Here is a 24898-nt window from a genome sequence, read left to right as displayed (position 1 = left end):
TCAGCCTGTATCACTTGGCCATCAGAGGCACTTTCGACCAGTGGTTTTCTATCTTGGCTGCCCATTGATGATTATCTGAACAGGATTTTTAAGATCTTCCCAGGTGATTTTAATGGAACCACTGCTTTAGATCTATAATCCCCAAATATGAAGGTTTCTTTTTTTTATATTAAATTTTTATTCATTTAATGAATGGAACTTACCTGGAGTCACAACATAGATGCTTTTTTTTTTCTTTTTTTCTTTTTTTTGTGGCTCATTTGTTTTTTGGGTTTTTGGTGTTTTTCTTTTAATAGTTGATTTGCAATGTTGTGTTAGTTTCAGGTGTACAGCAAAGTGATTCAGTTACACACATACATGCACACACACACACACACATATATTCTTTTTCAGATTCTCAGATTCTTTTCCCTTGTAGGTTATTTTAAGGTATTGAGTATAGTTCCCTGTGCTATACAGTAGGTCCTTGTTGGTTATCTATTTTATATATAGTAGTATGTATATGTTAATCCCAAACTCCTAATTTATACCTCCCCCTGCTTTCCCCTTTGGTAATCAGAAGTTTGTTTTCTATGTCTGTGGGTCTATTTCTGTTTTGTAAATAAGTTCATTTATATCATTTTTTTAGATTCCACATTTAAGCGGTATCATATGATATTTGTCTTTGTCTGGCTTACGTCGCTTAGTATGATCATCTCTAGGTCCATCCATGTTGCTGCAGATGGCATGTTTTCATTCTTTTTCATGGCTGAGTGATATTTCACCCTCATTGTAAAATATGAGGGTTTCAATGTTCCCCAGAGTTTGCACCGGCACCAGCCCTCTTTTTCATCCCATCCTGGTTTTTTATCATCCCTTTCCTATCAGTGAACAGGACCTGGATTCCTGGGCCTCTCTTTTCTACCATCCATCCCCAGGCTAGGCCCTTGGTCCAGCTGGAATATTGGAGGATGCTAGTCTTTGAAGCCTCAGCCAGAAGGCCTGTGTGTGTGCTGCTCCTGTAATAAAGTCCAGGGTTGCTGAAGCCTCCATCTTTAGATTTGGGGACCAGGCAGACAGACAGTGGTTTCTCCAGTTGGAGCTTCAGACTTGGGGTCCAGGATGCAGATTCAGAGCTCAGAGGACCACTGTCCTCTTAAGATGTCAATGGGGTCTTGATCCAGGGTTACCCATCAGGAGCTTGGGATCTGCCCAACTCCCACAGACTAACCTAGGAAACCCCCAACCTGGATGCGCCTCAGACTCCCTCTCTCTCCCTCCAAGGTTTGCTTAGAACCCCAGCAGAGTGGAAAGCAGAGTGAGAAGTAGGAACTTTGGAGCTGGGCAGCCCAGAGTTGAAAGGCTGCCCCAACAGCTTACCATTTATAGATCCTTAGATGAGGTATTTCGCTTAGTTCCATATTTGTATAAGGGATTAGTGATAAGACACATGCCGTAGGCTTGTTTGAGGATTACAAGAGATAACACTAGTGAAAATACCTACTATTTTTCCAGGCACATAATCAGTACTCAGGACATATGAATTATTTCCTCTTCCATGTCCCTTCACCATCATATGAGAAACCTTAGTGTCAACTTCCTCCTCACCCTCTAGATTTTCTTGAATATGCATAAAAGTCACCTGGGGAATCTTGTTTGCAGTACCCATTCCCAGGCCCTATCCCCAGGAGCTTCTATCACAGTCAGTATGTGATGGAGCCTATGAAACTGCATCTTTTAAATCTGCACGTTTTAATCAGTGCCCCAGGTGTTGTACTTTCACAATCTTGATATATGTGACCTTACATTTTCAGAACTGTGAAAAATAATTCCACCCCAAGTTGGGAGTTCCTATCCTAAATATGTCCATATGACAGTCGTCTTCTTTAAGATGTGTTTGCGAGGAACAGAAACACACTTAAACCACCTTAACCAGAAAGTGAAAATTATTGAAAGGATAGAGAAGTTATCAGTGCCAATTATGGATCCCCAGGTAAGGGACGCCTACTGTAAATAACTTCTGGGGTCAGTGTGGCATACTTGACAGTATAAGTGACAAGAGGTGTAATAACCAGGTAAAACAACACCCAAATAGTGATTTAGATAGACAGTTAACAGCAGGATTTGGGCCTGATCATGAATCCTGTGGCAGCTCAGAGATCTACTGTTCTGGACTGGAGCCTTCATGAGAAACTGGGGTAGACCTGAATTCCTAAAAGACCAAGGATGGGTGGTGGGTAGCACCAGAGAAGAGATGGCATGACCTCAGCCCAAAGACCGGAAAAGAGCAAGCATATTTTTAAGACAATAATAATGCGTATCTGTCTGGTGGGAGAGTTTGGATAAAGGAGTCAGGAGTAATGGGAAATAAGCCGAGACATTGGGTTAGAAGCCGATTGATGAGAGCCTTGAAGGGATTTTGACTCCAACTTAGTGTAATCACTGAAACATTTTGAACGTCTAACAAGTAATATTTAAGAAGAGAATCTGATGGCAGTGTCCCTATATATAGAAAGGAGACTGGGGAGGCCCAGAGGCAGGAACCCAGGCATGAGGCTACTGCAGAAGTCCTTTCTTCAGATGGCTGGGTTTAAACAGGGACAACTCTTACCTGTTCAAAGGTTCTTATGAGCCATGTGCCACATCATTCAACAGTTGGTTCCTACCCAAATAATTTGAGTGTTTTTATCTGCATAAATTGCTGTTGTCCTTGAGTATTTCAACCTTAGCAACTCACCCAAGCTCAACATGAGCCCAGATGTTTGTAAAACTCTCCCTAACCCTCAATGGAAATCACCCCAAAGATGTTTAAGAAATTTTAGTGAAACAGTCTTCCAAAAGGGGGAAAAAATAATTTGAGACTCCAAACTTTCAGCCGAATGATAACATTCTTGTGAGCTTTTATCTGGGAGTTATGCTAGTGGTTTCCGTCCTTCCAATACTTGAAACCCATGTTTATCGCAGTTGTTAATTCATTTGCCTGGACAGAAAAACAGGGACAAGCACAGCACAACTCGTCTTTCTCGACTCAGACAGAAATAATTATGGCCTGAAAGTTGGTTAACTAATTTTAAGAAGTGGGTTCATTTTTCCTTCTGGATACTGAAAAGAAAGCTCTTGTTTCCTCCCCCCTCCCCCCCCCCCACCCCCCGCCATCTAAAGCATCTATTCCAGCTTTTTCCCATGGACGTTGTTTTGTGGCTGGTTATTTTCTCATAATAAAGTAGGACTGGGTTTAATTATCCAAAATAGGAGTGCAGAGCAGCTTTCAAAAGCTCAAATAGTTCATGAAGTTTTAGACCCATGGTGACCTTTTTTTATTGAGGTGTAGTTGATCTGCAATATTAGTTTCAGCTGTACAGCATAATGATTCAATATTTTTATAGATTATACTCCATTTAAGGTTATAAATTATTTGCTATATTTCCTGTGCTGTACAATATATCCTTGTAGCTTATTTATTTTATACATGGTAGTTGTACCTCTTAATAGTGACCTTATTTTTAAATCCCCAATCAAGATGCAGGGGCTAATATTTATTCATTCCTCTAATACTCATTGAAAACCTTTTATGGTAGCCTCTGGCCATTTGGTTATAAGTAAGCAGGTAGACACCCTATCCTCGTGGAGCTTATAGTCTGGTGGGAGGGACACATAAAAACAAGTCAATAAATAAATATGTATAATTATGTGATACCATGTGACATGGTATATAAGAAGTAACATATGACTGAGATTAAGAGTAAAGTGGTTGGTAAAGAACTCAGGCTCCTGTGCAGAGATAAGCTGAAGGTGAAACAGAGTTGTTCATCGAAAGAGCATGGATAGAACATTCTTGTCAGAGCCAGAACCCTAAGATGGTATATAACAGAATGAAAGAAGAGTAGGGCTTGGATGGAAAATGACAGAAGATGAAGGAAGCAGCAAGCAATGGCTAAATCATGCGGAGCCTTGAAAACTATGCTATTTTACTGTAAGGTCAGTGGGCAACCATAGCCAGATACAAAGTCTGACAATGGAACAATCATGCTTGCAATCAAGACTCTCAGGGAATCTAGAGATCATGGTGCTTTATCCAGCTCCCCTTTGGATAATGAATAAATAAACACTCAGGACAAGTAGTCATGAGGCCTGTGAAGAAGAAGAAAAATTACTATGATTTACTGAGCATCTTCTTTCTACCAGCTCCTCTGTTAAGCACTTCCACAACCACTCTCTGAAGAGAGACTTATTATCCCCATTTTACAGGTGAGGAAACTGAGGTGCAAGCAGTTAGATAAACTGCCCCAAGTCTGCCCACTCATAATGGTGGAGGAGGGAAGTCTGGGTCCAGAGAGCCTGCTGTTTCCACAATACTGGGCTGTGAATGTCTGGGGAAGTGGAAAATCACCACTGGATTATCAGAAGCTGATTATTCAAGGCATGGATACATCAAGTCTCCGGATTCTCTGCTTCCTCAATCTGATTCCTGTGTTTTGGTCTTTTTACTGTTCCTCAATCCTCTCTACTTTAAGGAGGAAGTACTTATGTTTCAGATTTGCATAACATGTTATTTTTCAAAGTGCCCTCACTTGTTTTCCATTTTAATCTCCCATCAGTGGGACATAGGAAAAAGGCAGAAAGAAATCAATGCCTGTAGATAACTTATTTGGGGGGCCAAACATTGTTCCTTTTTCCCATTTAATATTATCCTGTTTAAAAATCACAACAGCCCTAGGAGGGAAATATTCCCGTTTTACAGATGAAGAAACCGAGGCTCAGATACCCTGCACAAGAGCACACAGTTCTAATGGGGAGATCAGGGTTGGAACCCAGTTCCATGACTCCAGAGCCCAGGCTTTCTCCCACCTCTATTTCCTTAGGAAGGTAAAAATAAGAAAAGTCATCATTTAGTGAATCCTTAGGTGCTAGACCCTGTGAAAATCACTTTACATAGTCATCTCATCAAATTCTCACCACCACCATTTAATGTAGATATTATTACTCCTTCTAGAGAAGCAGATACTCTAAGGACAGAGAGATTAGCTAACTTGTCCAAGACTACACAGCAGTGGGCAGTGATCCAGAATAGACTCAGCTCTGTCTCTAAGGTCCATGACAAGGTGACCATAGTGCTCTAGTGAATGATGTGGGTAGGCCAGGAAGCAGCTCCATTTCAGAGAAGGGGACCCTGAAGACCAAAAACGTGAAATGACTTGACACAGTGCACACAGTTATAGCAAAGGCAAGACCAGAACCCAGGTGGGTTCTCTGATCTGAGTGCACCATGGGTGGGCAGGAGAGCTCTTTGCCATTTACTATTAGGTGGAGAGTGCCTCTGAAAAATCTCAATTTCTGCTCAATGGATGAAATTCCATCATCATCATGAGAAGCTGGCAACTTGACACAGGCTGAAAGGAACGTCTTCCCTTCCACACTTGCTCAGGACTCTACCTCGGAGGACAGAATTCCTTCTTGTTTTTGCAGAATTCGGTTGATAGAATAAGACAAAATTTGGATGGTTGGAAGATTGGAGCCCTTTAAGCCAGTAAAACTGTAAAGGAAGAAACTATTCCTTTGCCTTTTCTTATTGTGGCTTCCTCGGGGAATTTCCACTGACCACAACTGGTGAATGTAGCGCCAGCCCTCAAGTGAAAATATGAAGCAAAGGTCCAGCGAGGCTCCTGGGTCTTTGTTTGCCTTTTCAAAAGTGCTGCAGGCAGTGAAATGGGAACCAACATGAAAGCTGGGTTTGGATAACACTGAAATGGGTCTGCAGCTTTGAATCCCAACACTTGGCCTGGTTACCATGATGCCAACTCCTCCTTCCAGCTGTCCCCACTTCTTGTGCAATCAAGGGCGGTACCTGGAACCAGGCACAGTGTCTCTGAGAAGGAGAACCCAGCCGCTGGCACCAAGCCATCTCCATCTAGGAGCATTTCCCTAGAATAAATATTTAAGCCTGAGTAAGGCTTCCTATTAATGCGAGGGTGAGTCAGCGCCTAGAGCTTTCTACATGTTTGATCAACAATAAACAAGTATTGGGCAAATGTGACTATATTTGCAAGGATTTCTTGCAAGTTTTGGCACAAACATCCTGTTATCAAGGAAGCTTTAAGATTACCGAAACTGAGGAATGAATCTGTTCCGTGGTGTATATATATTTATTTTATTTATGAAAACCATGTCCTGTGCTGGTTTCTCCCTTCCACTCGTGGGAAGGTGAAAGAAATGGAGACCCTGATCCAGCCCCGGTGAAGCTTTGACAAAAGGCAAAGCCCATCTTCCTTGCTTCCCTCCCGTCTACTCTTCCAAGACCCCCACGAGGAGCTCCTAAGGGTTTTCCTCAAATCAAAATCTGCATCACATGCCTGTAGTCCTGGAAAGTACCTGACTTTACTGAACCAACTCTCTTTCCAGGGCTAGCAGAGGGGAAGGCCCGTTTCAGCAACAGCCCTTCTCTTAATCAGCCTTACTTGTGGTTGGAAGAAACCACCCTTATTTGTGATCGGAAGAAACCACACTCTCCTCCTTTGCCCCATCTGAATGCTGTCTCGAGTTCTGTCTCAACTTCAAGGCTATGCTCCTGTCCTCTCTTCTCTGAAGAGCCTGCCCTGGTCTCTCCTATACCTTGAACTCTCCCTGCCTTGAACTCCAGTGGCGCTAATTGTTGGCATCACTTGCTTGGCACGTGCCTTTCCTCCTGGTCAGATGCTGAATTGTGCAGTCACAGAGACCGCCCTCTTTGTCGTATTCCCCGTGGTGTCCAGTGCATTTATATGCCGGGCTGTGCATATGTGTTCATTGTAAAGCAGGGCAGAGGACTGCAGAGTGTTCGTGACCTGCACTGCACCACAAGTGGGCAGTTTTGCGGCTCTGTTTCTTGTAAAAGCCCATTAGTCCTTCCCCCACCCTCTTTTCCAGGACCGTATCTATAAAAGATGGCATTTTGTGCCCCATTCACATTAGCAGGCCTGGAAGCATAAATAGAATCAATTGTAGTTTCTGTAGTGAGCAGAAAATCTTTTTAAAAAATCATTTGCCTCAGCAGTCTTTAATTAGACTCAGACTTTGCAGACATTCAGGCCAGGCATTTCAACTAAGCTACTTTTTCTATTTGGCTTATGAAAGAGTCCAAATGTAGTTTTAAAAATCCCATTGCTTGAATAGGCTACAAAGATTGCAGAGGAGCATGTTCAGTTAATCCTCAGGTCACCCCACACCCCTCCAGCTCCTTCTCCTATATCTAGGAATCTGTTGAGAATCATTGTAAAAGCAATAGCAGAATTTAGAACAAAACCCAATGAAACGCTGCAGGGTTTAGCTCCCAAGGAGGGCCACTGACTTTGCCAGTATTCAGCAGATCAGCAAGCTCTTCTTACTAAATAAACCACGTCTTGGAATTCACAGTTATCTGAGCTTTCCTTCTGAAAACAGGAGAGGAAAGTGGTTTCACGGAATAAAAATGAATTTCCTCGGTTTCAGAACCTTGTTTGTCCTGTGCTTCTTCACACCAGACTCTCGTTGAGTGTGAAACTAACTGAGAGAAGAGTAGCATTTATTTAAGTGAGCTGGGTGCCCCCCTCCAGACAAAAATTCTTGCATGTTTTGAGGATGAGCTTTATTATCTAAAATTCAGTAACCTCTTAAGAATGTCTTTCTTGCATGTTGGAATATTTATTTGGTATAATGTATGACTGTAACATAAAATCAGATATGAATCCCAGAAAGATGTGTGTGTGATAGTAAATTTTTATTTTAAATTCAGATTCTGTAGAACTGGATATGAATCTAGGGTAATGTCCATAGTTAATAATAGATATGTCTATTGATTTTAAGTGCGGAGTGCATTTTACTTAGGAAAGGTGACTATCTTTTTTTTTTTCAAAATTTTATTAGAGATCAAATAGTTTCAAAATTCATGGGGGCAACATTGGCAGTCCTGAAGGCATGAATGAGCCAGTTTTGTGTCCCAAGCTCCCTGGCCTTTTCTAAAAGCAAGCCTCCAGGCTTACCCAATGTGCATTCTGCCATCAGCTATATTAGTGTAGCTGGGACCCAGCGCCCCACCGCCCAAACATATACCTTTACATTTTTCCCAAATAAAGGAGTCAAGGCCTTTTACGCAGCAGGCCCATCTAGACCTTAGACATGGGAACATGATACACCTACAACATTATTGTTTAAAAACATAAGCCATTTAAAAAGATGGAGGTGTTGAAGTAGGCCTCCTGGGAAGGCAGTCCCCAAAGACTTAATAAGAAGAGGGAGATGTTACAAGAGGCTGAACATAGCCTTGTATTCAAAAGACGATAAAAGATTAATTTAAAAGATTTAAAATTTAATTTAATTTAAAAGACCGGAAAAGATTAATGTAATAAAAGATTATATATACAGGGAAAAAAAATGACTGATACATAATATGCTAAAATGTCAGTTAATGAAGCCATGCAGGACGTGTGCCATTTATTTACTCAGTAAGTATTTATTTAGTGCCTACTATGTGCTAGATTAGGCCTTGCAGATACAGTGGTGGGTAAAAACAAATCTCCTTGCCTTTGTAGAGGTTACAGTCTGAGGAAGATAGACAATGACCAAACAGTCAAAAAGATAAATATATAATTATAAACCACAGTAAGTCCTCTGAAAGATGGCAATCTATACTAAAATGTGAATTAATACAGAAATATTTCATTGGTAGACTTAGGTCACAAAATCCATACTGGATTTGGAGGGTGACTGGGAGGGTGAGGTTAAGGAAAACTCCTAGGTTTTCGTCTTAGAGAACTAGAGAGATGTAATTGGGCAATAGATAGTTAACTACCTGTGGGCCAGCCTACTTCAAGCTCCAGAAATCTTTGAAGCAGAATGTACCCTTCACAACAAGTAAGACACTAAGAAACATGCTGTCTAGATATATGGAAGGAAAAGGTCCCTATACCATGAATGGATAAAGGAAACTGGTCTTGTATTAACACACAAAAAATCTTCCAGCAGGAAATGGCCAAGGAAATAAAGATTGATACTTTATTAGGGAAGGAGGCAGAGCAGTTAGGGGGGAAAAAATTAGGTATGCTTATGGTAAGGGAGGGATTCATAACAACTCTATGCAAATATTCACAATCTTTAAGGATTCTTGAGAAATCTCTGCATGAACTCTGAACTTTATGAAAAAGGACTTTAGATTTTTAGAATCAAAAAATACATATATAAAGTTTTATATACAACCTGGACTGGTTCACAATGGATTTCACTTTTTTTTAAAATAAATTTATTGATTGATTGATTTTTGGCTGCGTCAGGTCTTCGTTGCTGCACGCGGGCTTTCTCTAGTTGTGGCGAGCTGGGGCTACTCTTTGTTGTGGTGCGCAGGCTTCTCATTCCGGTGGCTTCTCTTGTTGTGGAGCACGGGCTGTAGGTGCGCTGGCTTCAGTAGTTGTGGCACACAGGCTCAGTAGCTGTGGCTCGCAGGCTCTAGAGCGCAGACTCAGTAGTTGCAGTGCACGGGCTTAGTTGCTCCGTGGCATGTGGGATCTTCCTGGACCAGGGTTTGAACCGGCGTCCCCTGCACTGGCAGGCGGATTCTTATCCACTGTGCCACCAAGGAAGTCCGATTTCACTTTAAGTCTATTAAACAGCCCTTATTACATGGCAAAGTTCTTTTACATCTGCTGCCTCTTTTACTCCCCCAACACTCTCATGAGGTGTGCAGGAGTGTCACTACCAGTAACAACCCATGTACTTATAGAGTTCTTTGCAGATTTCAAACATGCTTACCCATATATCTTCTTTTTGAAATCTGCCCAGAAGGTAGCAGGAAAATATTATTAGCCATCTTTCAGGCATTTTCAGCAAATAGGATTTAGCAAGAGGCCAGTGGTGGGTGATGGGATAGAAGCAGATATGAGCTAACTATCTTTGCCCGAGAGTAATAGCAGTAGTAGCAGTAATAACAGTGGTTAACAGTCACAGCTGCCATTGTTTGAGAACCGAATATGTGTCAGACATCCTACTAAGTGCTTTACTACTAAGGTTGTTCTGAGCACATTTCTTGGTGCCTTGTTTTCATGAAGGGCACTTGTTGGCTGATGGCCCAAGGTTGTTAAATACTATTTATTGACCAATCACATCTGTCTAGTTCTGTCTATAAAACAAAAACCTTGTCAGTTTTCCTTAATCTCACTCTTTTCCTCACTCTCTAATCCAATACGAATTTTACCACCTAAGTTCTATTGATTTTACAAACTAAATATCTCTGCATTCATGTCTATTACTCATTTTACCACCAGACAGCCCTTTGAGGTGTTTTTCTTGTTCTCATTTTACAGAAAAAGAAACTGAGATTCAGAAGTTTAATAACTTATCCAAATCCTCATGGCCAGTAAGTGGTAGGGCTCGTATTTGGACATAAATCTATTTAAAGCCCAAATCTATTTTTTCTGTCTCTAGAGCCCAGGTTCTTAAGATTAAAACTACCATTATTTGAGGACTTCCAGACCCTGTGCTATAGACTCTGCCTATATTATCTCATTTAATCTTCCCAACTGAACAACCTCATGCAGTCGGTGCTGTTCTTATCCCACTATTACAGATGAGGAAACAGAGACTCAGAGAGGTTATGGAACTTGCCCACAGTTCCTCACAGTGCTCATGAGTGAGTTGACTCAAGCAATTCGACTCCAATTTAGTTTAATACTAAACTATTAGTATGTTAAACTGTTTCCCAAAATTGGGGTTCAGACTAGTTAAAGGACTTGTCAAGGACCACAGGTCAGGTAAGTACAGGACCAGGGGCAAGACCAGGACCCAACTCCTCACATTGGATCATGCTTGAGGCATGTGGTAGTCTTAGCCAGTCTCCATCAGAGGTCAGTTAGACTGTCACCTCTGACGTCGCCCCAACCCCGTGTGAATTCTTTCCACTCGGTCTAGTGATTTCCCTTCATCCATCTCCCAGTGCTGTGTCTCTACCTCCTCCATGGCTACCACTGCCCAGGTCGGGGAGGGATCCTCTGCCTCCCCACCCCCACGCAGCCTTCAGTCCCTAGGCTGATCTGCTGTCTGCTGAAGTTCGGACAGACTGATTACTGTACAGTCTGGGCTGCTAATAACCAAAGGAACCCCCCAAATCCACCCCATGCCATTGTGACTTCCTACCATTTGAAACCAGACATTTCTAACTCATAGAAGCCACAGTCCCAGACAAGTCCTGCCCATCCCCCTCACTGATAAATTTTACTCCATTGGCTGCAATGCATCCCTTCCAGATGTTTTAAGTTAAGATTGGGAAAGCTGTGTTTTTACTGGATTAAATCACAGCCCTTGGCTGAAATTTTTTGGCCCTTTATACACTCCCTAGATTTATCAGCTAATTGCAGACACTTTGAGAGAATAATACAGCATGTGTTTATTATGACAAAACCTGTAAGTGTGTTTTTGTGGTCAAAGATTCACGGGTGTTTCCTTTACTCACCCCTGGTTAAGTGTTAGGGTTGGTTCAAAACTGTTGCTTCACGGGCTTCCCTGGTGGTGCAGTGGTTAAGAATCCGCCTGCCAGTGCAGGGGACATGGGTTCAAGCCCTGGCCCGGGAGGACCCCACATGCCGCGGAGCAACTGGGCCCGTGTGCCACAACTACTGAAGCCCGCGCGCCTAGAGCCCGTGCTCCGCAACAAGAGAAGCCACCGCAATGAGAAGCCCGTGCACCGCAACAAACAGTAGCCCCCGCTCACCGCAACTAGAGAAAACCCGTGCGCAGCAACGAAGACCCAATGCAGCCAAAAATAAATCAATCAATAAAATAAATTAAAAAAATAAAAAGAGTGGTGACCTCCCAAAAAAACAACACTGCAAGGGCTGAGTCACTTTAAAAAAAAAAAAAAAAAAAACGTTGCTTCAAAGTCAGGAACTTAACATGGGTGAAGATTTCATTTATGTGTTTTGATGGAGTTTGGGGAATGGGGACAGGATAGATGCGATAGCTCAATTTTCATTCTTGGACTGTTGAAATCTTTAGTTGTAGATGATAAAATGATTTATAAAAGGAGACAGAGGAATTTTATTTAAAACATAAGAAAAGCTTTGTGCTGTTCTAATGTCGCTATTTAATAAAGTTCTCCATATGGGTTAATTCTGGGTCTCCCAATGTGGCCTATTGAGAGATTTATGCCTGAAGACGTGTTGAAGGGCGTGCCTGCCTCTCTGAGTTATGGCAACCGGTAGCTAAGGTGGCCCTTCAGCCAGGAAGAGGCCAATGGCAGCAAACTGGGGGGAGAGGGGAGGGGACTGTCATCACAGCTCAGATAAGGCAGTTGTTATCTGGGGTATGAGTCACTGGCAAGGATCTGGATGAGGATCTTGGCAAGCCCCAGTCCTAGGATGTTGCTGCATCTAAAAGACCGGATTGACCACTGGAAAGGCAGGATGGAAAAGCCAGAAGTGAAACTTGGATGCCCAGGATACATCCTTGGGGTCCCTGATCCAAGTCAGAATGTCAGTGAAGGGCTCAGAGGTGATACCAGGTCCTTGGGGACCAGGAAGAACTGAGGCTGCACCTATGTTTGAGGTGGACGGAGACTGGGTAAGCCAGAGGGAGAAGAAATAAGGCAAACGCTGACAAAAAGGAACAAATTGCTTTGACTGTGGAATGAGGTAGAAGCTGAAAACAAAAAGAGGATTCAAAATATGAAAATGCCTTTAAACTGTAAAAGAGTCAGAAAGAATGTCAGGAAAAAAATGTCAGCTGGAAATCTGGATTTTAGAATTGTCAAGAAAAAGAAATACAGTTGGCCCTCTGTATCCATGGGTTCCACATCTGCAGATTCAACCAACTGGGGATCAAAAATATTGGGGAAAAAATCCAGAAAGTTACAAAAAGCAGAGCTTGAATTTGCTGCGTGCTGGCAAATATTTACATTAGCATTTCCATTGTATTATGTATTATAAGCAATCTGGAGATCATTTAAAGTATATGGAAGAATGTGTGTAGGTTATATGCAAATACTCCGCCATTTTATATAAGGGACTTGAGCATCCTCTGATTTTGCTATCCACGGGGGTCCTGGACCAATCCTCCTGCAGATAGGTAGAACTGTGCTGCTTCTTATTACTCTCAGGTATAGAGAATTACCTAAAACACATGGTTGCGAGGGAGTCTGAATGCATTTGAATGAATACATTTGAATGTTTTGTCATCTGTACATCAGAGAACAATTTTCTCAAGCATGTTGTTCACTTCCTTTCACAATGCTTCTCTATGAGGACGCCCAGATTTCTCTCTGGAATGGGTAAATATTATCTCTTCTGAGAAACTGGTTTGTTTTCATTCTTCAGATTGAGAATTTCATAAATATTGTCTGCCCTTCTCATTTGCTACTAGAAAGCTTAGAACTAAATTCACGAGCCACTCCTAGCAAGGAAATAAGCTCTTAATAATACATAATAAAAAAATGTATTTTTTCTATGCTATTCTCACTCCTTACTTCATCTTCCCCTTATTTTCCCTTTAATCCATTTCCTCCCCTTTTGAATTTACTGTATCTTTTACTTGATTCTATCTTGTGGTGTATGTATCACTTAAGCTGGAACAAAGCAGCATATATAAATAAATACATCCATGCAAGTAAATGGGTGTTTCCCAATGCTAAAAGATGCTTTTTTCTTTTATGGACTTTACGTTTTACTTCACTCTTAATTCCTTTAACAAATGCCCCTTTCATAAATAGAGAGATAGTTTCCTTCAGCCCTCTGAACCATCTCAATTTCCAAATTAAGTAAAGCCCAAATAAAGATACTGCCTTTGCTTGGTAAATTAACTCAGTGTCCTATACTTGTTTAAAATGCTTGGTCGAAATTTTAGAATCATTATGCAATAAGAGACGGCATTCATAAATGGTGGAGAAAAGCTTGAACCCTACCAGTCAGGTACCCTGCTTTTGCCAGAAGAAGCCTTCATTATTAATTCCCTGTGCGGTCGTGGGGTCCTCCAGACTCTCCACTCAACCCTACAAGACTCACTTGGGGGGAAGACTACATTTCCATGTAAGTAAGGTCCTCCTAAAGAGCGAGGCACAGCAAGCAGCCTTCAAAGCCCTCCCTCTCCTGCAACATTTCCACTTCTCTAACTAAAAGGGAACTCTGAGTAATCTGAACATGCATCTCCTCTAGAGGGCTGGCCATCTCCATCCTACTTCTCCAGCTTTATCTATTATCACTCGTTTTTCTACTGTTCAAGCTCCTTTGTTCCAGCTAAAGAGGTCTATGTATTTCTAGTTTCTCATCTTTGCAAATGCCACTCCCTGCTTGGACCTTAACCTTCCCCTAACTTACTCCTCCCCACTTGACTGAGTCCTACCCTCAGCACCCACCTCTTCCAGGAAGCCCTTCCCCATGTAGCAGCCCTCAGTGATTTCCCCCATGAACTCTGTAGCTCCTACCGTCTGCCCCTTCACCCTGGCACCTACCACATAGGCTGGGCCATTGTTATTTTTCTTTTCAAGTGTAGGTCCCATTTCCTCAACTAGATGTTAAACCTCTCTATAACTAGGACTGGTGTATCATAGACTCAATAAATATCTGCCCAAAGAATAAATGAATGAATAATTCCTATGGATTTTGGGATACCCGGAAGCATCTAGCACAGTTCTGGCTCATTAAATGCTTAACATTAATGATACTAGTAAAAATGTTATCCTCCACTTACCCACCCACTACAACATAATGTCCTTGAGCCTTCCTATCTTGGTAGCTAAAAGCAAACCCCACTTTTCTGTTTTAACAAAATAAGCTGTGCTTTGACTTTTTGATTTCCTCTCCTCCTAGATTTTGAAGAAGTCCTGCATCGAAATTCTAGCAGCTGAACCATCCACCATATGTGCAGGAGGTAAATTGAAATTAAATGCTAATCGCTGTCACACAAATAATGAGATTTTGAATTCAAGTCACGTGTTTACTTCATCAGTAGAGAAGAAGGGAGGTGGGGCAGGAAAGGGCAGGGGGGAAAAGAGGAGTAGAAACTGCTAAATAAATTTTCTTCTAGGGGAAAAAAGGGATTAAGGAATCAACGTGCCAGTTGTTTGAAAGTTTGGAAAAGCCTATCTAAATTCTCGCCTTTCATGGGAACTAATTTGGGAGTATTACAGAAATACTGGATTCCCACACATCACCATCAATACCCCTCTCTGGATAAAAGTGGAATCTAAGCCTACATCCTCATGGCAGCCATCACAGTGATCATAGGTCACCTCTGAACTGTTGATATTTTTAATTATTTAATCAGCGCTGAACCTCTCTCTGTAATTAATATGTTGATCGTAATTAACTGCTTAATCTACAATTCCTCACAAAATGTTGATAGGCCACTCCAATTATCCCAGTAAAAGGCCATTATAATTTCATCATTAATACAGCAAGCCTCTACTTATACAAAGAGTCAGCCTTCTCTGAGTCACAGTATTTCCTCTAACTGATCAAAATCATGTTCTTACTGTTGTTTTGTATTATAATGGACTGCCTAAAATGTCAACCATTCTGGCTCTCTTTGTATAATTCCTGACAGGTTTCCCATCACTCTTATTTAAAAAGTACTGTTAGGCACCTACTGAATGCCAGGCACTGTGGTAAGTGCTGGAGATACAAAAAGAATAAACTTTCTCTCCATGAGTTCCTGTGCTCCAGGACCTGGAGTATTTCACCGTTGAGAGTTCACTGTTAACATCGCCTTTCTAGTCTCCTAAAATACCAAGTGCCAATTATTAATTTATCATAGAAAACATATCATGCAACCCCATAAGTAGTGAGGAAGAACTTTCAAGCTTTTTCAAACACTGTACAGTTTTATTCTTTATGGCATATTTTATTGGTATAAATGAGGTAATTCCTTGAGGATTCCATTCCAGTTTCTTGGCTATATTTTAGAATAGTTGAAACACTTTTCAAGGAGTTAGATGTAGTGAATAGTATGTGCCAACAACAAAACACTAAGTATATATGTAAACATTTAAAGTTGTTAGCAGTACTTGGAGACTGACTATTCAGAGACGTGTAAATTTCCTGAAGAAAAGCAATCAGCAAAGATTATCAATTGACCTTTAAATACACTGCTACCTGGTAACACAGATGGCAGGAACAAATGTGGTTGCCACAAAGACAGGTCCAGGAGAACATTCTTAAGAAAAGGAATTGAAAAATCTTACCTTTGCAAATTTACAAAAGCATATGACCACATGAACCCAGTGCCAGGAGGCTTAACTAGGGTTCATTAGCGTCAAGGTAAATCTGTCTCCACAATTTTTATAATTCCTTTACTTTAAAACAATTAGAAAACAGGGGAGTTCCTTAATTGTGCAATTATCTCATTCATAAAAAAAAAAACCCAGACTTGCAGTTTAGCAATCCTACTGGATGTTTTGCAACCTTGTATTGAATCAGAACATCTAAAGACAACGAATACAACTTCTGTTAATTCACTAGCATAATCAGTTCCCCTCTTGTAGGGTTCTTGGGAACAGAGAAGGAATCTTATTTCTCTCCACTTCCCATTGCCTAACAGAGTACGTGGTACTTAATAGGTGGTCAATAAATGTTGACCGAATGTCTTGATTCATACATTCCTTAAACAAACAATGCACCGATTTTTGCTCATTTGACCCTTATTAACTACTTTCACCTAATCTCAAGAAGTTATCAGACCTTTGAACTATTTTAAATGAAGCAGAATTAGAAATAGCCAAAGACAGAACAAGGCCCCAAAAACCCACCAAATCTCAATCACTCGGATTGAGTATCTTCTTAAATAATTCTTGAATAATCTTGAATCAAAGATTAGTAAACCAAAATCTCCTTTACTTACCACTGAGGTGTTCAAGACAATAAAAAGACCACATATATAAACGTAATGAATACGGCACAGAAATACCAGGGTCCACAAGATCTGATCCTAGCAAATTCATAGTTTTCAGTATGTCTCTTATTAAATAGAAAAGAAAAATAATTAAAAGATATTTTTAAAGCTAAGGAAAATACAAGAAAAAAGATTAAAAAGCGTTAATAAATTTAAACAAATTAAAACAATTCCACTGATTAATTATCCCAGGAGCTGTTTCTTTGGTAGAACCAATAAAATAGACAAATCTCTGGTAAATCCAATCCAAGGAATCTTTCTTTAAATATTTTTTAAATCTCTGGCTTATGTGCAATATCCCATATTTTATGGACAAACAATAATTTCCTGTATCGGAGTAAACTATCCAATTCTATTTATTTTATTTCTTTTTCTTAATTGACATGTAGTTGATTTACAATGTTGTGTTAATTTCTGCTATACAGAAAAATGATTCAGTTATAACTACATATATACATTCTTTTTTATATTCTTTTCCATTATGATTTATCACACAATATTGAATATAGTTTCCTGTGCTATACAGTAGGACCTTGTTCTATATCCATTCTATATATACTAGTCTGCATCTGCTAACCCCAAACTCCCTCTCCATCCCTTCCATTTCCTTTATTTCCTATAAAAACATTAATACAAGACACAGTGATGGGACCTAGCCTAGGTTTTGAAAAAGCAAGCTCCCACCTCTCTTGAATTAGAATCATTAGGATTAAAACATGTTGATTAGAGAATAAGTTTACTAAGAAGAAAATAAAACTTTCACAAGATATCCTTACACCAAAAGTTCTTCCAAGGATTCCCTTAAAGGTCTGTCACCGATCATTCTCTGGAGTGAGCATGGCTTTCATGAAGCATTGGAGGCCATTTCATTGTCCAGGGCTGTGAACTCCCGTCAAGTAGACCTAAGCATACCCCCTCTGTGATTTTCATTAGGCCACTGCAAGGAGCTGGGGCCAGCGATTTATGTGAAAGTGCTTTAAAAAGCATAAACTGTTACAACAAAGCAAGGTGACATTATTATCAGCAGTATCATTTTAATAAGGATTGAAGGTCAATATGAGAATCATGATGTTGATAATATCACACCTAGACGAGAAAAACATGCCTGTATGTTTACTGAAAGAAAATTGGGGAAAGAAAATTGAAAGAAAGAAAATTGGGGAAACCTTGAAAGAAAGAAAGAAAATTGGGGAAACCTTGGTAGACTTCAGAGTATCTGCAAAATGATTCATTAAACTCAATACGTACTGGAGGAGAAAGTGAACAAGGAAATATTGTTCATACTTGTAACGTATAATGTTGAGACTAAGCCCTAGACAGATCTGTGAAGAAGGTAGAACTTGCTTTCATCAAAAACCTTTCCTCTCTGCTTCCTCCCCTCACTCTCTGAATTACTTCCCTTCCCTGGCCCCCATCGCAGCCCCTGCTGTGGAGCCCCACCCTGGCCTGTCCACTCAAGACACGCTATACTGACAATTGCATTCTCCCAAGACAGGGATCTCAGCTGGCTCTCACCAACAACTCAGCAACAGCCATGGTTCTGACAGCAAACTGAGCTCTGAGAGAGGCAGTGAGATAATGCACTGGGTGGACGGTAAAACTGAGATCCAACACAGATCTTTCTGTGTTGGGCTGCAAATGATAGGGTGAAATTTAATGGGACAAATATAAAATGCTGAACTTGCAAATCGTCAGTTTCACGTCCAAGCAGGTTTAGAGAAACCTGACTTAGTAACAGTTCATGCAAAGAAAAAGAAAAAGCAAGGAGAAGCATAGTTATCTTGAGAGCCAACAAGAATGCCTCTGACAAAAAAAAAAAAGCTGATGCAATCTTAGAGTGCATCAATAGCCATCCAGTGTCCAAGGCAAGAGAGCTAATACCATGCTCCACTATTCCAAGTTCAGACCATGGTTCCAAGTCCCATATTTTAAAAATGGCATTGACAAAGGCATGTTCCTAGTAGAAGTGGTGATGGAACTAGAAACCATATTAATAATTCATTCAGGATGTGAGGGCAGCCCAGCTGCAACATCTGTCACCCCATTGATAGCCAGGGTTGATTCAGATGATCTGGCTGGCTAGGCAGGTGTCCCCTTCCTCCCTCCCATGTATATCCCTCCTGAAGCTGCATGCTCAGTGGAAGAGGATGACCTTCCCCAGTAGGGTCCATTCTTCAGTCAAGGATGTTCAAGTAGCTGTGCTCCCCTGCTACAACCTCCGAACGAGCTCTCAAGGTCCATTTACAGGAGAACACAGGATAGTCAAGCTTCCAAGACTCCAGTCACTGATTCTTTCCTCCCTTGCTTCCTTCTTTCCTTCCTTCTTTCCTTCCTTCTTTCCTTCCTTCTTTCCTTCCTTCCTTCCTTCCTTCCTTCCTTCCTTCCTTCCTTCTTCCCTCCCTTCCTTCTTTCTTTCCATCACTTCTTAGTGTCTACTATGTACCAAGCAATATGAAAAGATTTGAGTATCAAAATGCATGCTTGGTCCCAACCCCCCATGAAGCTCACAGTCTGCCCTAGGAGATAGTCATATGTTCAGACAAATTACGAAACCACGCATGAAGCACTATAGCAGAGATCTGCTCAAAGAGATGCTAATGAGGTGCTTGTGGGATGAGGAAGGACTAGAGTGACCACAGAGATTTAGACAAAGAATTGAGACACTCACAAGGATATCTGGAGAATTCCCATGCAGAAAGGAATTATTAGGCTTACCATAAATAGCTTCAGGAGACCACCATGGAGAGATTGGGGAGGAATTCAAGGAGGCAGGTTTTGGCTTAACACATGCAACTTTTACAACTAAAGTTTTCCAACAATGGAGTAGATGCTCTCAACTTTCCACCCCCAGAATTATGTGAGCAACTGCAGAATGGCCATCTGTAACCACATGCTATACAGAGAAACCCTTTTTGGGTCTCCTTTATAACTTTAAGTTTCTAAAGACTTAATTCAACTTCAACTAAGATATTAATGGCTGATTATTTGTTTAATGGCTAAAGAAAAAAGTATACTTGGAACTATTTTGCATTTTAACAGGAAATCTTAATGCGAAGAGGAGGTAAGCATCTGCCCTATCAAAAAGAATTTCAATCAATGTCATGAGTAAAACTATTTGGAGAGAGAGCCATCCCAAAACTCCTCCACTGCCAGAGGTTATAAGCTGGCAGCCAACAAGCCCTGTCTGGTCTGCACATATGTTCTTCTTGATTCACACTGCAATTAAAAAAAAAAAAAAACTTAAATTTATTGCTAACATTTAAAAGTCTGATTTCACCTAAAAATTCAGATTTTCGCCTTGTATTGAAAAATCAGATCTAGCAACATTGGGCCTGTATTTATTGCAAGATAATGATTGTTACAGACTGAATAACTTCCCTTTAAAAGAAGCATGTACTCTTTCCAGTTCACCATACTCTCTACCACTCCGCATTATCCCAATACCCAGGTCAAGCATGTGATTGCCATTTAGCATGGTGCTTATGTCACTGTATTTACCGTTCCTGTTCTAAAACATGTAGGAAGTCACCTGCTGTGTGGAGAGCCTTTATAGCACCTTTGACATTACCTGCATTTAAATAATTCTGCTTCCCTTCTAATATAGACTCTTTTTTAAAGTTCCTAATTAAATGTTTTTGCAGATTAGCTTCTGTGTAATTAGGAGAACTGATCCATTGTTAGATTGGCCCTGCCTCATTCAGCTCCTCTTTAGGAAATGCATCGTTTTGTCTAAGCACAGTTTTCCTCTGGTCCCACAATGTTGGCCTCAGACTTGAATAGCTCACAGTGTTTTATGTAAGCAAATACTCCCGGAAGGAACTAATTGGAATTAAGTGTGCAACCTGCCAACTGCTCTACATTTAAAGTTCTTTTCCTCCAGAAATGGAAGGAGATTATCATTATCATTAGCACCTTACACTGCCATTTCAGAAGCAATTCCTACTCTGTTGTTTCCCATTGTTCATAATAAAACTGGGTAAGTGGGCACAAAGGAAGGTACTAATTGGAATTAAGTGTGCAACCTGCCAACTGCTCTACATTTAAAGTTCTTTTCCTCCAGAAATGGAAGGAGATTATCATTATCATTAGCACCTTACATTGCCATTTCAGAAGCAATTCCTACTCTGTTGTTTCCCATTGTTCATAATAAAACTGGGTAAGTGGGCACAAAGGAAGGTACTTTTAGGTGGCATGTTTACCATTTGGAAATTAGATGCTTAAACCAGACACATTTAAGCAACATCAAAAAGTGGTTTCATTTCTTTCACTTTTCACTGTTTTTCAAAGAGCTCATGTTGGCCCATAAGCACCTCTTCTGAATCAATTGTTTAATCCTCTCCTTGGTCTTCATTTTCATTTAAAGATATTTCTATTTGAAGGAGGGACTTTCATACATTGTTGGTGGAAATGCAAAATGGTACAATAACTTTGGAAAACAGTTCTGACAGTCTGTCAAAACATTAAATATACACTAACCACATGACCTAGCTGTTCTACTCCTAGGTGTTTACCCAAGGGAAAAAAAAAATCTATGTCCTGACACAGACTTGTACATAAATGTTTATAACTGCTCTATTTTTAAGAGCCAAAAACTGTGAACAACTCAAATGTTCATCAACACATGAATGGATAAAACTGTGGTTTTCATACAATGAATAATAGTCAGCAATAAAAAGAAATAGACTATGTATAAACCTCAAAATAATTATGGATGAATCTTAAAATAATTATGCTCAGTAAAAAAAGCCAGACCAAAAAAAAAGTACTTACTATATGATTCCATTTGCATAAAATTCTAGAGAATGCAAACTAATCTACAACAACAGAGAGCAGATCAGTGGTTGCATGGTGTGGGGCAGGGCAGGAGGAAGAGATTACCAAGGGACACCTGGAAACTTCTGAGGGTGGTGGATGTGTTCACCATCTTGATTGTGGTATCGCCCCATGATTGTATACCTATGTCAAAACTTATCAAATTATACACTTTACATACAACTTACTGTATGTCAGTTATACCTCACTAAAATTCTTATAAGTAAATAGCTATAAAATAAAAACCTTAGAGTAATTTAGGCATCAGAAAGCACTTAATACACATCCAGCTCTATATTATATTTTAGATGTTACATGTTACAATAGCATTTAATAGGAGAGCAAATTGAAGCTAACTCTCAAGATGGAAATATCACTAACAATAATTTTGCACAGAAGTCTTAGGTGACCAGAGCAAATAGTGAATATACAGATGTCTCATTTTCACATACAGTGGTTGATAGGTGATCTTTATTGAGGTCATCGCAAAACTATGTGTTCACATTTCCAAAAAAAAAATAAACAGCAAAAAAAGGGAACAGAATAAGTTTATCAAACTATTCATTGACCTTAATTTTTTTCTTTTTTAAAATTGAGCTATAATTCACATATCCTAAAATTCACCCTTTCAAAGAGTACAATTCAGTAATGTCTAATATACTCACAAAGTTGTACAACCATAGCCACTGTGTAATTCCAGAATATGTTGATTATCGTGGAAAGAAACCCTGTACCCATTAAACAGTCACTCCCCATTCCTTCCTCTCCCCAGCCCTGGCCAGTCAATTTTCTGTCTCTCTGGATTTGCTAATCTGCACTATTCACATGGAAATGAAATGGAATAAAATCATACAATAGATGGACTTTCATGTCTGGTTTCTTTCGTTTGGCATAATGTTTTCAAGATTCATCCATGTCATAGCATGTGCCAGAACTTGTTACTTCTTATGGGTAAATAATATTCCATTGTATGAATACCATATTCATCATCTGGTGGATACTTGGGTTGTTTCCACTTTTTTGGCTATTGTGAATGATGCTATTGTGAAATATATGTACAAGTTTTTGTGTAGACATAACGTTTTCGATTCTCTTGAGTATAGGATGAGTTTTCTGGGTCATGTGGTAATTCTGTGTTTAACTTTCTGAGGAACTGCCAAACTACTTTACAAAACAGCTGCACCAATTTACATTCCCACCAGCGATGTACGAGGCTTCTCATTTCTTCATCAACACTTGTTATTATCCACCTCTTTTATTACAGTCGTTCTAGTGAGTGTGGAGTAGTTTTGATTTGCATTTTCCTAATAACCAATGACACTGAGCATCTTTTCATTCAATGACCTGATTAAGCCTCAGAAAACAAACAGGATTAGATCTGACTGGTACCCGAATAACTGACCACCTCTCCTCCCCTTTCTCCCTTTCTATACCTAGATGTCATTTATTTTGTTCATTAAACGAGCTTATACTGAGGCTGACTCAGCCCTGGGTGAGGCACAGCCAAAGATTCTAAAGAAATAGATATGATGGCCTCTCCCATCAGGAAGCTTAAATTATAATTGAGGATAGAGTGACCAAAGAATCGTAATAAACATATACCTTAAAGATGACTTAAACAATATGTATCTTAAAAGATTAGGTAAAAGATCATTTCCAAGTAGAAATTCCTCCCTAATGCCCTCCGGTCCCTAGGCACTCCTTGTAGGAGCTGTAAACCAACATGCACGCTGCCTAAAAACACTTAGATGTGCATATGGTGAGAGACAGGTTCAGGGCTTTGTGAACAAACTGAATTAAATCAATATGTCCTGGTTCTCGCTTGCTGACAGATTCACTTGACAGGGTTTTGTTACATACCTTCTACGTGTGAGGGGCTGACATTCCAGTCGGGCTGCTGGGGCAGATACTCAGGGTCTTCTGGAGGCCACATGTACATCCTCACCTAGAAACTGGTGGGAGCTCGCCTCTGCTCTGGTGTGCCTCCCAGGGCATCCTTTCCTCCACCTGCTCCCCGCGCCTCGGGGGTTAGATTGTTTGGTCTCCACCATGGCTGCTCCTGGGTTTCTGCTGTCTTCCTCCCTAACACCCTGAGGGCTGGCCAGGCAACCATGAGGGCATCCTCTTTCACTGAGGACTCAGCAGCAGAACTGGTTATGCTAGGACACAGTGTTAGAGAAGAAAGCTGGCACATGGCCTGCGTTTCCAGAACCTTCTCTCCTTCCACTGATCTTTGAGGAAACAAGAGAAGTAGGCAGAGCAGTGAGGCGGAAAACATTTGCAATCAGCAAAAGCATCCAATGGCAGACTTCTGGATGTCTAGCGTTCAGACTAAAAACAGAAATGGGTATCTATAGGCTAAATTGAGTAAACAAGATACAATAAGATTCTTCCACGATGGTTGACACGTAATAGAATGCTTGTTGAACCAATTGTGTCATCAGTCACATGCCAGGCAGGCATCTAAAGAAAACTATTTAGTCCATCCTTCTAAACTTAGCAATCGTACATATGCATCAACTTGCATATCTAAATCCTTAATACTCATAGGACTATGGTCCTGAAAAACCATAGTTAAGTTTTGAACCTTAATATAGTTCAAAACTACGGCAGTGAATGCTGGGTACAAGTCCCAGTTTTGCTGCTTACCAGTTACAGATTACATGATCTTGGGCAAGTCATTTACAACGTCAAAAATCTCAGTTTCCTTACAGGGAAGGTCGTTGATACCTCTAAACAGCATTCTGTTCTAACTTGTTTCTCTTTGTGGCGCACTTAGTGCCTCCGGCTTCTTTTACTTCGGTTTTGGTTTCCTGCTTCCTAGCTGGGCCAGCTCCATTTTTCTGCAAAATGGGCAAACCTGTCTAAAGTAAAAATAAAATAAGCTTTTAAAAAAATCACAATGTCAATCTCTAAATGAGTCATATGTCACAAGACATCTTAGCATAATGGTAAGGAGCATGGTGTCTGAGTCCTAAGGCGTTTGATATTTGACAGGCCTGGATTCCAGTTCTGATTCTGACAGCTACCAGCCATGTGATCTTGGACAAGTTACTTAACCTCACTACGCTTGGTTTTCTCATTTGTGCCTCCCTGTGGTGAGGTTTAAGTGACATCAGACATATACAACGCTTAGCACAGGGCCTGGCACACAAAGAGGGAGCAAATGATATCAGTTATTATTCTCTTGGCAAACATGATCTCTAAATTAGTTTCCCCAGAATGCAGG

General features: G+C 40.5%; 1 protein-coding gene across 2 annotated transcripts in view; it reads left to right on the top strand.

Annotated features, from left to right (window-relative positions):
- Positions 1-24898, top strand: part of ANTXR1 (ANTXR cell adhesion molecule 1) — a 245064-nt gene that overhangs the window by 64276 nt on the left and 155890 nt on the right. For both annotated transcript variants that reach the window (XM_057558000.1, XM_057558001.1), the window contains exon 9: positions 14778-14838. In XM_057558000.1, the coding sequence (XP_057413983.1) occupies positions 14778-14838 (61 nt within the window). The remainder of the gene's footprint in view (positions 1-14777; positions 14839-24898) is intronic.

This window comes from Balaenoptera acutorostrata, chromosome 12 (genome assembly GCF_949987535.1).
Source record: "Balaenoptera acutorostrata chromosome 12, mBalAcu1.1, whole genome shotgun sequence".
In the NCBI taxonomy this organism is placed as follows: Eukaryota; Metazoa; Chordata; class Mammalia; order Artiodactyla; family Balaenopteridae; genus Balaenoptera; species Balaenoptera acutorostrata.
Note: the sequence above shows the minus strand (reverse complement) of the source record. Positions and strands in the feature narration are given on the sequence as shown.